General features: G+C 38.9%; 1 protein-coding gene across 3 annotated transcripts in view; it reads right to left on the bottom strand.

Moving 5' to 3' along the window:
• Window positions 1–15,525, bottom strand: part of RBKS (ribokinase) — an 81,918-nt gene that overhangs the window by 43,182 nt on the left and 23,211 nt on the right. For all 3 annotated transcript variants that reach the window (XR_838014.3, XM_031466783.2, XM_010991264.3), the window contains exons 2-5: window positions 15,158–15,290; window positions 4,936–4,999; window positions 3,929–3,991; window positions 1,136–1,300 (exon numbers count right to left, since the gene is read on the bottom strand). Coding sequence is in view for 2 of the 3 variants with exons in the window: in XM_031466783.2 (XP_031322643.2) it covers window positions 1,136–1,300; window positions 3,929–3,991; window positions 4,936–4,999; window positions 15,158–15,290 (425 nt within the window). In the remaining variant the exon portion in view is untranslated. The remainder of the gene's footprint in view (window positions 1–1,135; window positions 1,301–3,928; window positions 3,992–4,935; window positions 5,000–15,157; window positions 15,291–15,525) is intronic.

Genomic DNA, 15,525 nt, shown 5'->3' with positions numbered 1-15,525 from the left:
TTCTTTTTTTTTTAGTTTTGTATCTTGATGAGAAGTTTTATCTAGAAAAGTTGATGTGGTTCTCTCTCTGTTTTCTTCTTAACATAAATCACAGAACAATGGCCACAATATCAAAAAGAAGCGCTTGTCTTAGAGTGGCTACTTTTTATTTTGACCAGAGGGTGCTGAGATCAGGGTATTATCCTAATTTTAATTTAAAGAGAGAAGTGAAAGAGAGAAGAAAATTGGTGTTTACTGAGAAATATGGCATCATATTTTATTTTATTTCATTCTTAGAACAATTCTGCAGGGGAGTATTGTTATATGCATGTAACAGACAGGACTCAGAAAAATCAGGTAATTTTGTTAGGACCACAAAGCTAACAAGGAACAGAAATGGGATTCTAACTCAGAAGATGCTTTCCCCACTAGTCAGTGATGAAAAAGAAGCAAACAGAAAGAAACTCTCTAGATTTATAAAAGTTTTCTGTTTGCTGGGGATGAGAGAAGGGGAGTGGGTGGGAGAACAGATGAATCAAGATTAGCCATGAGCTGATGATTGCTGAATCTGGGTGATGAGTTTCCTTACACAATTCTGCCTACTTTGGTGTGTTTGAAAATTTCCAAAGTTCAAGATTAAACAAGACAAAAAAACTGCTTAAAGGACATTGACAACACAGAAAATGCTACATATAAGTAATCTTTTGTTTTTATAGAAAAGACAATAAAGTTTTACAAAAAGGAGAAAGAACTAATCTTCAATTCCTTGAAATGTTTACCAAAATGTACTTGGGCAGTGATTATATGTGACCTGCAGCTTAACCTCTGCTTCTCAGAATGGAAATCATTCTACTACTTAGAGTGTATCTTGGACAATGGGCTCCTTCAAGATTCTAGTTACTACTTAAATTATTTCTGCTAACTAGATTGGAGATTTATATTTTGGATTATCAGAAATGCTATTCATATTCTTTTTATCTTATTTGTAAGGTTTTCTAACATTATCGAGAACTACAAGAAGACAGTGAATCTCACACATGGGAGATAGAGTATTTTAAGGCAGAAAAAGTATGGCTTTGCTTAATTTGAAAGGTTAACTTTCATTGAGACAGTGATAAACGCTTTTATAGAAAGAATGACAAATGTGTAAAATTACCTCCATTGCTATGGGCTATTGTCAGGGCTTCCAAAGAAGTTGCCGGAGCTACTTCTAGCTGGCAGATCATTACTTTGGCTCTGCTAATGGCACTGGCTGCTTCCCTCAGGTCTTCAGTATTCAAAAGTAAATTTGCTCCAGCCACTATGACGATGATATTCTGGCCTATAAAGAATTTATACATATTTATATTAAAAATCAAGCAAAACCAAGGAACAGTATCCTGCAATGTTACAATCACCCTTAGAAAGTCTTTATACAAGATGTGTTATAAGTATTATTTTAACATTTCTAAGCCATTCAGTTTAAATTTTGTATTCCTAATATATCTTCTTTTACATCTCTGTAAGATTCATATTATTCTGATCATCTTGAGCAAAATCTAAAAAAGATTTCCTGTATCAATAGTCTTATATACAAAGAATATTAGCTGATAAATTCTATATAACATACTTTAAAATGTATGTGGTAAAGATTCTGAATCCTAAGTGACAGGTGTCATAATGATGAGTATAAATAGGACTAGGCTTGCTTAATGCTAAAAACTAACGCTCTGTAGTTTGTGTCATATGTGTACCCCAAGGTATTCTGAAAAGTGATTTTGTAAATCAAAGCACATTTTATAACATCTAATAGATGAAGAACTGTACTAAACAACTTAAGGTAGAGAGAGTGATATTTGGCTTATATTGTTCCAGATCAAACAGAAGAAGGACTAAGGAACCTTACATACTCATCCCTTGGACCCAACTCTCTACAATCCAAGTGGGGACGGGGTGGTGGTTGGTGCCTTTTCTCTGTCAGGTGGTCTCTCAAGAGCTGTGCTGTCCAATATGGTAGCCATGAGCACAAGCCCCATGTGGCTACTGAGCCCTCGAAATGTTGCTCGTCCAAATTGAGATGTGCTTCAATCGTACAATACATAGCAGATTTCAAAGACTGAGTACTAACAAAAGAAGGTAAAATATCTCATTAATTTTAAAGAACATTTTTGATTACATGTTGACAGGAAAATATTTTGACCATATTGAGTTCAGTGAATCTATTAAGATTAATTTTACTTGTTTCTTTTTAGTTTTTAAAATGTGGCTAATGGAACATGTAAACTTACGCACGTGGCTGGCATTATATTCTATTGGACAGCCTGACCTAGAGGGATGAGTGGCAGCAGTCTTTTCTGTGCTCCAAGCTGCTCGTGCTGATCTTGTATAGACGTGACCTAAAATTACCTCTGAACGCAGAACACATGCTAGCCTCTCATCTGACCACAGATGTGTTTGTTGGCCACAAGGAGGACTTAATAAAGTGGGGATGGTTCAGCATAAACCCAGTCTCTGCACTGGAAAAATTCAAAGAACCCACACACTGAAAGACAGCATATCTCCTTGCCTTTCTCCTTCAGTGACCTCATTCTCTCTGCTAGAGTCAACTGCTGCCCATACTGCTGACTCCCCAGGCAACATTTCTGGTCTGGCCTTGGCTGATGAGTGACAAAGCCCAAGACTAAAGCTGTCTGGTGGACACTGCCATATGGCTAGCTCATTCTTGCCTCAAATTTAACTTGTCAGAATTGCCACTCACCCCTTCATTTCAAGGAGCTGATTGTTACTTCTCAGGGTATTTGTGTTAGCTCTTCTGCTACAATCTATACTCTCGAGGGCATTACCATGTACTATAAACCAGACAAAGTCTACCATAATAGGCACCCAATACACAATATTAAATTATATCTTTGCACGGAACACACAGTATTTTGTTAAACAGATAAGGAAGAAACAGAATGTAAAGATACCCTAGAACACACAAAAAAAAGGTTAAGACAGGGAATGAGCTGCTGTTGGCAGCAATAATTACTTAAGATGTAGCTTAAAGTAATGGACACAGACTGTCTATTCTTAGAATGAAAACTTTTATCTGCTGCCTTAAAGTGGAATACCCTTTTTGGTTGTCTTTATTGCAACTTTGAGATCACTAAAGTAGAGCTAAAAAACCCCGTAACTTCTGTGAGAAATGATGTTGTGAAACTGCAGTATAAATAAAAGATAGATAGATCGTGACAAATCCTAATTTGACACAATGCACCCTGACTGCCCAAGATGCACTAGGTTCTTCTGTCCTAGGTGTTCCATGAAATGCTTGGTCCTTTTGAATATTAGTTCTGATTTTAAAAATCTATGTAGGTGTTTTTTATATTTAAAATAGTTGGAAGAAATTATGAAAACTTTACTTGAGGGTAAAGGGAAGTTACTGTTTTTAAAGACAAATGTTTCAACTCTTGCAAGGCCTTGTGACAGGCATAGTTGTATATATAGACTTTTGAGATTTGATTGCTGTTTAAAGAGCAGACAAAATTGAACACTAAAGATAAGTTAGAATTAATTAGTTGCTGCCATTTGCTCAGTAAATATTCTATAAATATGATTCATCAACTTTCTTATGCACCTATCTAATTACATTTATTTACCTAGTGCAACTGAAATGACAGGTGAATACTTAACTGCTTTTAGAGACAAATATCAATCCTGGGTTCACATGAAGGGTAAGGGGATGTTACAGAATATAAGTATTATTCTGAGGCAACTATACCACTTCATATGTATTGGGTGGACAATTTCATATTTGAATGATCAACTAGGGAAGTGTAAATAAAGAGAAACACATATATTTAGGTAGGAAAGACCACACATTAGGCCTTGGAGTGGTGGGTATGGCCAGAGATCCTCAGGAATAGGGTGAATATGGATGCTTCTGCTTTAGTTCTGGAAATGCTGCTTCAATATGCGAAACACATACCTTCATTATTGACAATTATAGAAGCAGTTCCTGTCGCAGCATCTTTAGTCTGATATGTAAATTCTAAAAGAAAAACGAAATTACAATCACGTATGTACAGCCTGGCAAGGATAATCTATTTTAACAATTTTCAATGCACCACTAATCCTTGGAAAAACTTTTTAACCTTTAACCATCTGGAATGATAAAAAAGAGATAAGTAATCAGTGCTAATTTATACCCATCACCTATATAAGGAGGAAAATACAAGCCTTCTCACTTAGTTGTGCCTTTTCTCTACATTAGTAGCAACTCAGCAAACCACCCCCATCTTCAATTCCTTCTAAGTATTCACAGTCGCATACATATGCATTTTTCTAGACCACCATATTTCTTTTCTTCGGTGAAAGAAATGACAGGCTTGAAATGAAAGATTAAAGGTCAAACTCATAAAATGCACTTGTTTGATTTTCCTCATTTTCATAAGCTTTGCATCTCATCAAGAATTATGGTCTGGCGTGTAAATGGAAATGTTGATCAGGCAGCCTTTGGCAGCAGCAAAGAGCCTTGAACTGGAGCCAAAGACCTGCATTCTAGTCCTGGCTCCAGCTCCAGCTAGCTGTGTGCTCTGGGACAAATTCAGAACCAATCTGGCCTTCAGTTTTCTCTTTTGTGAAATGATGGTATCAGCCTCAGTGGTTTTGAAGATCACTTCCAGCCATGACATTCAATGACTTTTCTTAAAATAGCTTTTGTGAATGCATCACCTGTTTTCTCTTGTCACCTGCTTTTGAAACATTTCTACAAGATGAAGGTTTATAAGCTCCTATCATTTTATTCCCATCTGGAGCAATATACATGCAAGAATTAACCAAAGGACACTTAAGCAAGACTAGACAAAGCTGTGCATAAAAATTCTCTGGCCACCAGGGGAGGATCTAATAATTCTTTTCTATATTCAACTTTTCTTGTAACCAGATTCTGGAAGAAAGTTATAAAAACTAACTTTAGGAAAGATGAAATTTTACCTGTAGAAATACCATTCTGTTTTAAATTTTCTATATAGTCATTGCCAAAGGAGTCTTTGCCAACCTGTACCAAAGAAATGATGAACATTAGACCTTTTACATTTAGTAAAATGCTACAATGTGGTTTTTAGAATACTTAGCACTTTAAAAGGGCATATCTGCACAGTACTTTACAAACATTAACTAATTACCCTTCTTAATGTTAAGATGCTAGACTTGGTTTCAACCCAAAGAATTGTTATATATTCATGTTCCATTTCTATCCTACCTCAAATATGAAGGGTTTAATGACTGTCACAAGTTCTACAGCTTCACTCTCATTTTGATCTGTTCATGCGGAAATTCCCACTGAGACAGAGCTGTCCACTATCAACAATCCTTAGTGTTTATAAAGAATCTCAGTAGTTCATATTTCACTATAAATGAAGGCATCTTTGTAATGACCTGCCTGGCAGTTTAGAATCTTCTTATTGTCTTCTCTGACCCTGACAGGGGGGCCAAAGAGGAGAAAGTTGAGAGAGCCCTAACTTGGGTAACTTGGTATAGTGGAATTCTGTAGTTTTTGCATCCTAGCAGCCACTCTGATAATGATACTTCAATTTTTCCTCTTCCATCCATAGACAACATGATTAGGGGTGGCATATTTGTTACAATCAGTGAATTTACATTGACACATCACTATCACCCAAGCTCCATAGCTTACACTTGGGTCCAGTCTGGTGTTGTACATTCTGTGGGCTTTGACAAATGTATAGACATGGATCCACCATTATAGTCTCATACAGAATAGTTTCACTGCCTTAAAAATCCTCTTTGTGCTGTCTGTTCATCCCACCCTCCCCCCAGCCCCTGGGAACTGCTGCTCTTTTTGATGTCTCCATGGGTCTGTCTTTTTTGGGATGAATGTCATATAGTTGAATCATACAGTATGTAGCTTTTTCAAACTGGCTTCTTTGACTTAGTAATACTCTCCTAAGGTTCCTCTCTGTCTTTTTGTGGCTTGGTCACTCATTGCTTTTTAGTGCTGAATGATACTCCATGGTATGGATGTATCTCAGTTTATCTCTCTATTTACCCACTGAAGGACATTTGGGTTGCTTCCAAGTTTTGGCAATTATAAATCAAGCTGCTATGAACATCCATGTGCAGGCTTTTGTGTGGATGCCCTCCTATTTTAATTTTTAATTTTAACCAACTACCACCATTTAAATATTAGGAAATTCCACAAAAACGAACACATTTCTGGGAGGTCCTAGAAATTCAGAGGTTCTGGTAACATAGGGCTCACATTCCTGCAAGACAACCCAGCTGGACCTGCCCCAAAGGTGGGCACATGCTGTCTAGTTCACCACAGCCCCCACCTGGCCTATGGAAATTTATGCTACTTGCTTGACCCCTGCAGGCTTGCCATTCCTGAACTTTACTTCTATTTTTCTGTCCTGCAGGGGAGCATGATGTCAGTGCATGACGTCTCTACCCGGGTCACAGCCACTCCTGGTGTGTTTGCTCTTCCACAGAAAATCGCTCCTTTCTGGACATATCAGTAGAAAGAAACCTAGAGGTTTACTTGATCAAGATGCTCAATGAGTGATGATAACATTTCCTGGTAAGCTTTTGGACTGTCTAGGTTAAGGGTTGGAAAATTTTTTTTCTGTAAAGGGCCAGATAGGCAATTAGTTTAGACATTATGGGCCAGATGGTCTCTTTTGCAACTATTCAACTCTGCTCCTGTAATGTGACAGCGGCCAAAGACAGTCTGTAAATAGAAGGATGTGGCTGTGTTCCAATAAATTTTATTTACAAAAATACACTGTGGGGAGGGGCAAGATTTGCCCCATGGGCCGTAGTGTGCTGACCCTTGGTTTAAATGCAATGTCTGATTCCTTCTTCCTCAAAGAACATTTTCCCCTGTGCTCCTTTTCTGGTGGAAATGCTCATTAGGCAATAATCTCAAACAGTATGTAATAATTTGTTAATAGCAAAATTTCCATCTCAACAATGAAGAGCATCCACACAAAGGGCTGCTGTGTGGAGAGTTCCCTGGTGGAAGAAGGTCATCTACTAAAGGTTTTCTTCATGGAATGCTGGCCACTTATCTACCAGGGAAGTGCCCAGGCATCCTGTTTCTTAGGTCAAAGAGTCATACCAGAAAACAAAATTTTTTATAATAATAATAATAATTGATAATAATAATAATAATTATTATTATTTAACAGTCTTCCATGGGCGATCAAGGTGTTACCTAGTTGGGAAAGGATCATTTTAAGAATGTCCCTAGGCATGTGGGGCCTGATACAAGTTAGAGCAAAGAAACTCCCCTCCCCTTTCCTATCAGTTTTTTTTTTTTACAGGCAAAATCTAAGGTGAATACCAAGGGCAGGCTTGGTAAATGGTGGTGCTATTATAAACATGAGGAAGTGCTGGGATTAGGAAGAATTGTCAGAGGGGAGGAAGAAACCAAAAACCATGCAGCTTTTGCCCTCAAGAAATGGATAATATTGGAGGGAAAATAAGACATAGAGAGGCAATTATAACACCAGCTGGAATATCATGCACATCAGAGGCCTAATTAGGAAGGGGTTTCATGCTCAGGGTCACCGCTTTTGCAGGCTTGCTGTGGTTGTACTTTAGAGGCTGCGGTAGCCTTCTTTCTGCCCAGAGAATTCTGATTGGTTATATCGCTCGGAGATGGTTATGGTTCCAGATTTATTCTAGTATTGATTCTGTGGCAAATCTTTTGGCTGGCCCTGTAAACTCTGTGTGAGAAGGGGAACAAAATACTTTGCTTTTGCCTTCTCCGATATTTCCTTGTCAAAAATAGACGGAAAAGTAACACCACTGCTGAGGATTAGAAGTTGACTCCAGCTCCATTAACTTCACGTGTAGGTTGTAGTGATAATTACAAAGTAAAAGAAGCGAAAAAAACCTAATAGGAAGACAATATTTTCATTTGTGTCATGGAAGTTAGAAGTCCCTACACATTAGCTGTGTGGTTTGGGGCAAGCCATTTTAACCATCTCTAGGCCTCAGTTTCCTTATCTGGAAAGTCACAGCCAGTTTGCTGGGAGGATTAAAAAATATATGCATGAAGGGACACTGAAAACTTTAAAGGATCAAGTAACAGTTTGGTGCTATCACCACCACCACCACCACCACCACCATCATCACTGCAGTACTGCTGCTTCTATCTCTTGGGGGAAGGGGCAGGGCTGTTGCTGCTAGGATTCATCTTACAAACTACGTTACTGCTCATCTGATTCTCCCTGACAGTTTTAATTCTTCCTGTTACTGCCTATCTTCAACAGAAAAGCACTTGATCATGGAAACAAGCAGGTGGGTGCATTAAAATATTTTTAAAATGAGACTGTACTACTATTATTCTAATAAAACCATAACAGATCCATTAATAGTTTGGTGTAACTAATGCTGTTTAATGTAACCATGTATCTTATTCCTTTCATAAGAACAATGTAGCCAACTGGGAGCATATCTATGCCTAGGGTTATAATATTTTTTGTATCAAAAGGTGGACAAGGAGATCTGAGTCCTATTTAAAACTGTCCTCTGTGTATTAAGAATTGCACAGATGACTAGTACAATGTTATATTAAAAGAATGCCACCTTCCCTACTTCCCCACCCTCAAACCTCTTACACATTCATTTATTCTTCTGGATTTACTTTAAAAAAGGTCGAGAGGAGTGACCACCTTCCAATCTCCTTTGCTTGCTTCTGATTTAAACAAAAGCCTCTTCCCCAGTAACTGGCAGTTGATAACCAGAAATCAGAGGGGTAGAAGCCAAGCTGAGTCATTCATTGCCCGCCACTGAGAAGTGAGTGAAAGCATCTTGAAAATGAGCGATACAAATGGAAAGCCCGTGAAATAATAAGGACTTTCATAAAGGAACCTTCATGGGTATCTTCTGATGCTTTCCTATTTTCCCAGTCACACTTTGGCTATCAAATTGATGTGAAAACTTTAAATGTAAGTATCTTGGCCATGAGGCAAAATGGCGCCCAGGGGAGTCAGGACACCTGGAACTGAATTTCCAGTGAATTTCCACTGTCATTATCCTAATTAAAATTCTTTACACTTTGCTGTGAATTGTTCCACCTGAGCCAAGCTATAGGGTGGGACTGGTACGAGTTATCTCGGGCAGGTAGAAAACCAGGAGTTCTCAGCCTGAGCATATTAGCATCCCCCAAGGACGCCCCGGTTACACCGCAGACCAATTAAATAAGACCCTCTGCAGACAGGACTGTGGCAAGCTCCCCAGGTGATTACAATGCATGGCCTCCAGTTGAGGGCTGGGTTAAAACTGGGAGAGTGTTTGTAAAGGTTTGTGTGGAAGAAATGAAGAGGGAGAGCACAGCCCTGCTTGGTACCATGTTGGTAAGTCCGCTAAGTAGGAGCATGGAGAAGTGTGACCCATGGAATCTGCTGGGGGCAAGGGGCCCATCAGTGTCCAACACAGGCATCAAGGTATTGTAAACCCCCAGGATTTCCTTGGCTTGTGTTTGCGGACTGCAGTCTCATTTTGACGTGGCTCAGGCTTGCTTCCCCTTGCTTCTATCTTTCTGAAACTCATATTTGGCAAAAAGGTTGGATTTCTCTGTTTTCCAGAGTGGTCAGTAGAGGCCCTCTTAACTTGGTATTATCATTTGACTGGACCCTATGTGATTACAATATCTTCATGTCTATTTCCTTGCCTTCACTTATGAGAACTTAGAAGTCCTCTCCTCTCTCCTCCACCTAATCAAACCTCACCTGTTTTTCAAGCATCACCCTAAGGCCTACCTTCCCCATTCTAGCCCTTGTTAATCTTTGCATTTCCGGAACTCCAATAGCATTCCTGCTAGATACCATATAATTAAACATTTAATTGAATGCCATCTTACATTGTTTGCCTAAACAATCCTCCTTAAAGTCTAGTCTTCCTAAAAGCTTATTGGAGACTCTACCTTAGCATATACTTATCCCTCCCGAAGCCCTGCACATTAAAGGGGTTCTGTAGGTATTTGATCATCTTAGTTGCATGTCTGTTCATTTTCCTCGGGCCTAGCTTATCATTCTTAAAGGGACATGACTTACAGGCAGACAGACTATTCTAGTTATGGCTCCAGAAAGTTTCTACCCAAGATTTTGCTTCTAATAGCCCTCTTGAAGGCACTCTCACATTCTTTTGGCTGTGGCAGTGAAATACTTTCAGGCAGAAAGATTCTGGGAAAACGATGTAGTCTGAGATAGCCTGTTCGTGTCAGCCTGTTCTGGGTGAAAGAAGCCAGGTCACCAGCAGCTATCAACCACTTGCATGTAAGCTGAGGCAACTTACAGAACCTCACATGCTCTTCAGGAAATTCTGGGCCTAGCTCTACCCTGAATATTGTAGAGCAGCACTGTTGAATGGAATTTTCTGCAATAATGAAATGGTCTATATCTGTGCTGCCCAATACGGACACTTGTAATGCAGCCAGTATGATTGAGGAACTCAATTTTTTATTTTACTTTAGCTAAATCTAAATAGCCACATGTGGCTAATGGCTAGTGTATTGGACAGTGCAGCTGTGGAGGGATGTGAATTAGGATCAGGGAAAACAAACGGGCCGGGTTTATCAGGAGCAAGAGGATTTCCTCCAGCCAAGGGGACTGAGGTGCTTCCTTCACTCTGACCATGGGGAAGGATCTCTCTGTATTGAGGGAGAGGCAGTCAGTGGCTTCCACAGTCTGGAATTATGACCAGTGCTGAGGATAGTAACTTTCGTTGGCACTGTTGTGATAAACGTGATACTTCAAACTGGTTGAGGAAGGGGTTGCTTGGAATCCTCGAATGGCAGAAAACATCTAGTAGTTCCACCCGTCAACATATATTTGAGGTAAATGAAACCGACGACCAAGGTACCATACCCAAGGTCACATGAAATTGAACATTCTGCTAAAAAAAAAAAGAATTAACACATATATTAAAACAGGTTACTGATTTTCAAAGTTAGGACACATAAAGATATAATTAACACCAAAACTAAGCTGAACATAATTTAATCTTTGTGACTCAAGGCATTTTGTGACTTTCCCGTGCCCGAGGGTCATCATGAAAAAAACTCAGGAGACTAAGCTGCATTTGTTGCCATATAACAAAACCCAGCAGTTGCTTTTTTGAAGAAATTCTCATAGTGACTTCATAAATTGTCATTTGTGGCATTATCATAAAAGATGAGAGAAGAATTCATAAAATTCCATTTGTTTATGCTGGCTAGTTGTTTAAATCCTAGATAAATGGGTGTTTACTTTAATGATGGCCTTTACTATACAAAGTTAATATTTCAGTCACCATTATCAGGCCTGCTTATCTGAGAATAATGGTGGGTTTGTGGTAATCCAATTATTTCTTCCATTCTTCCTGTATGAGGCGTATTTATTTATTTGGTTAGGGTCACAGGATCCCTGTATTTGGAACCCTAAGTGACCAAGCATTCCTATCAATATAGCCAACTAGTTTTAGCCAGTCATCTGTCAACAGAGTTCAGGAAAAGACAGATTTCACTTCATTATATATTACCTGGAAAGGCCTGGTGACTAATTTTTGATCTGTGAAAATTAGCATCTCAAGGCACGATCAGTGGATGTTGACAGTAATCTAACACAGAAGGTTAACATGATGGTTATGGTTAACATGATGGGTGCTTGAATACACTGCTTTTCAAGCTATTTATGATAAAGGCTCAGGGTTTTGTTTTTTCATTTTGAATACATTGTGGACTAATGGAAAAATACAACAACAGTAAAATAAAAACATGAGTTATATAAAATACAAGGCCTAATTTATTATTACTATTATATTCAATAGCTATAAAGTTACTGTCAAATTGCTATAAAAGTCCCTAGCTGCTTACTCTCAGTTTCTATACTGTCCTGACCAGTGGCAGTTTGCAGCCTGGCCTGAGGACCGGATTGTGAGTAGCACTGCTCTATCATACTGCCTCTGTCACAGAACTTTACACCCAACCATCTGAACAGGAACCAGATGACGCTACACTTCACCTTAAAAAAAAAAAAAAAAAGAAAAAAAAAAAAAAAAAGAAACCAGATGATAGATTACATTAGAGAGTTTAGACTATTTCATGTTTGAAGGAGGCAAGACCAGGTAATTTCTTGAAGGTCCTCCCAGTTTGCTGATTTCCGGTGTGGGTCGTTAGGGTCCGTGCCTACTTGTGGCTTCCTTCCACCCGCACAGGAAGCAAGGGCTCTGCGCTCATGCTGGGCCACTGCATCTTGAGCTCTTTATTCTATCACCGTCCTCCTGAGCTGCCAGTTTTTGATGTTTAGAAATAAGTTCCTTCTCTCTAACATTTGGCCTCAGTGGAATGGAGGAGGAGGTCCTATGAAAGGTGTCCTAACAGGCTTTTTGCCTGGCCAAGAAGACTCTCCTTTTCTATGTCTGCCTGAATTTTTAATCTCAAAATATCATCTCCAATGATCCCTGGACCGTGGCCTTGGCCTCTAACTCAGTTGAGTACTGGCCTACACAACTCGTAACTACTTGAAGTGTTTCATTATACATGTTTCACTGTATGCATCTTGAATGGACTCTTGCTTAATAGTCTTTGTCACACTATCCTGACAAATATTTCTCCTTAAGCTCACTATCAGAAGTTGTGCATGTGCCGTCAGTGTTCCTTCATCAGAGGTTGAATTTTAGCTGGTTGCAGAGCAGTAGTAGGTAAGTTAATGTTGCTAAGAAAACCACAGGAGATTTTCTACCTGTTTTTCTTTGGCTCCATCTGTTTATTTTTATCTTTAGTTAATTTCATGATTTTGGTTTCTACTTGTAATTTGTCATCTTAAAAAAAAACTGCTATAAGGCAGTTTGGCCAACTTGCTTAATAAAAATATACCTCACAATTGAATGAAATATTATAATAGATAACAATAACTTCTATTATAAAAGATATCTTATTTTTCTTTTTAAGAAGTGTTAAGAATATTATGCAATTTGTTTAAGCTTAAAAAAATCCATCTCTAAAGGCCCCAGGTATCTAAACAAAGTAACCCTGTATAGGTTTTAGCTGAAGCCATGTTTCCATATCCTCTCTGTACACCCAGGCTAAATTCCACTGTGGGGCTGAACAGCAGACGACTAGATCAGGCCCAGTAGAAATAAAGAACTTTCAAAACTGTACAGGTGTTCACATAAACCATCATACACAGACCAGAATAAAACAAACAGCACCTTTGTTTAATAAACCTCCTACTGGAATATTCCCCAAATACAGCCTTCTACCTTCTATTCCTCTCACATCCACTCCTCTGGTTTCGTGATTCATTTCCCAAGCTAGTTCCACATTCAAATATTTCTATTTGGTGTTTCTCTCTTTGCCACAAATTCAACACACCTAAAATAAAACCAATCTCAAACTCTTTGCATTGGATGAGATCCCAGGGGACATTCATTTTTTACTTTAATGGCTACAGGAATAGCTTTTATAAAGCTTCCAAGAGAGGGCTATCTCACCTCTCCTTTCTCATCTCCAGCTCTAGGGAACTCCTCTCTCTCCAAGGCACCCATTTTTGGTACCTTGCTTCCAATACCACTTCTCTGTCCAGGTTTTCCAGCTCGGAAATGATACCATCTTCTTTCCGGTTCCCAAGCCCCCTGCACCATCTGATTGTTCCCCAAACCCTCATTTTGTATCAAGTATAGGATGGGTCAGGCCTAACACTTTTAATCAGCTCCCTCTCCCAGCTCCATAATTCCTTGCACATAATAAATCATCAATAATTAATTGGTAATTAATTGAAATTTTAAATCTATCAAGAGCTCAACCTTAGCAAATGAAGGTTTCTTAATTTGAATCTTGTGCTTCATGTGATGTTTTTGACCAAATAGCCAGATGAGAATTATATCATCAATCAGAAAGATACAGTTCTTAGCAGATGAAGTGATAATTGTATAGTTTATACATCATTTAAAGACTCCTGTGGAGAGAAAAGTGCTGTATGCAAGGGGAAGTGACATTTCAGAGAAATTTTGGTGAAATTACCCAGCTCACAGAAGAGAGATCAGTCTTCTAAATTTCTCATATTTTTCTTCTCCTCTACTGTACAGACCCTGGCTAGCTTTCCAAAAACAAATTATCTTTCCTGTTATACTAGTAATGCTAGCATCTTAAAATTTCATTGAAGATGCCAAAGTTGAACCTTGGCAGCCAGTTTATTTTCAAATAATTTCAGTAGAGTGGATAGAAATAGGATTAGTGTATTTTACATGTCCTTTCTTTATAAACCTGGAAACAGAACTATGCCTAAAGATCAGTTATATGTGGTTCATTAAGGCCCAGATTCTTTTCTGATCCAAGATACAGCAGTAGAAAATAACTTAGAGCTGAGTAAATCATCAGTTGTTAGAGAAAGTATTCAAAAGCTGTGTTGTTGGAGTGAAACCTGCTTTAAAAAAAAAAAAAACCCCAGGATGGTTCATGCTGTTGTTTAGAAGCTGGACTACAGAAACCCACTGGAGTAGGCGAATTCCCCTCGGTTCTCACACTCCAGTTATAAACTCATTACATTCAGGGAATGCAGCATTAAGTTATTTGAGGACTGCTACTTCCCAGAGGACTCAGCGAGGTAGAAACTAGTGTAAAGGACAAGGAAGATTACTCTCTCCTATTTAAATCTTTAAAAACAATGAACCTCCCAAAGACTCAAATAGGTACTTAAACATGCATGTACATGTACTTGTTTATAGCAGCACTGTTCACAATAGCCAGAAGGCGAAAACAGCCCATCCACAGATAAATGGATAGACAAATTGTGGGGTATACAATGGAATATTATTCAGCCACAACAGGAATGAAGTACTGATACATAAGGTAGATGAACCTTGAAAAATTATGCTAAGTGAAAGAAGGCAGACACAAAATGTCACATATCATATGATTCCATTTATAGGAAATATCCAGAATAGATACATCCATAGAGACAGGAGGCAGATTGGTGGTTGCCAGGGGCTGAGGGGAGGGGAGATACAGAGAAACTGCTTAATGGGTAAGGAGTTTTACTTTGGAATGATGGAAGTGTTCTGGAACTAGACAGAAAGGGAGGTTGTACAACATTATGACTGTACTAAATGCCACTGAATTGTTCACTTTAAAATAGTTTAAAAAAGAACTTACATCTCAAAACCAGGCTTTGCCTCTAGAACCCTCTCCACTGTACTGTACACTTACCTTGCACACCATGGACGTTTTTGCTCCAAGCCGAGCAGCCTGGACACACTGGTTGGCACCTTTCCCTCCAAAGCCAATAAAAAACTTATGTCCATGGATGGTTTCTCCAGTTTTTGGCAAACGAGAAGTCAGGCTATCGTAATTTAAAAAGAGAAGGTGGGAAAAAAGCACACTGGTAACTGCAGTCAATTTAAGTTCTTCGGAAGACAGAGGGAAGGTTATCTGGTGGAGCTCTAGTCTCAGCAGCCAGAACGGCAAGCAGAAGCAGAGATGACCTCTTCCTTGAAGATAACATTCAGTGGTTTGCATCACTATGGAGATGCACCTGCTTGACAAAATTCCTCTCTCCCCCCCCTGCCCTACAGCCA

Source organism: Camelus dromedarius, chromosome 15, assembly GCF_036321535.1.
Source record: "Camelus dromedarius isolate mCamDro1 chromosome 15, mCamDro1.pat, whole genome shotgun sequence".
Classification (NCBI taxonomy): Eukaryota; Metazoa; Chordata; class Mammalia; order Artiodactyla; family Camelidae; genus Camelus; species Camelus dromedarius.
The sequence above is the reverse complement of the archived record's forward strand: the minus strand, read 5'-3'. Positions and strand labels throughout refer to the sequence as shown.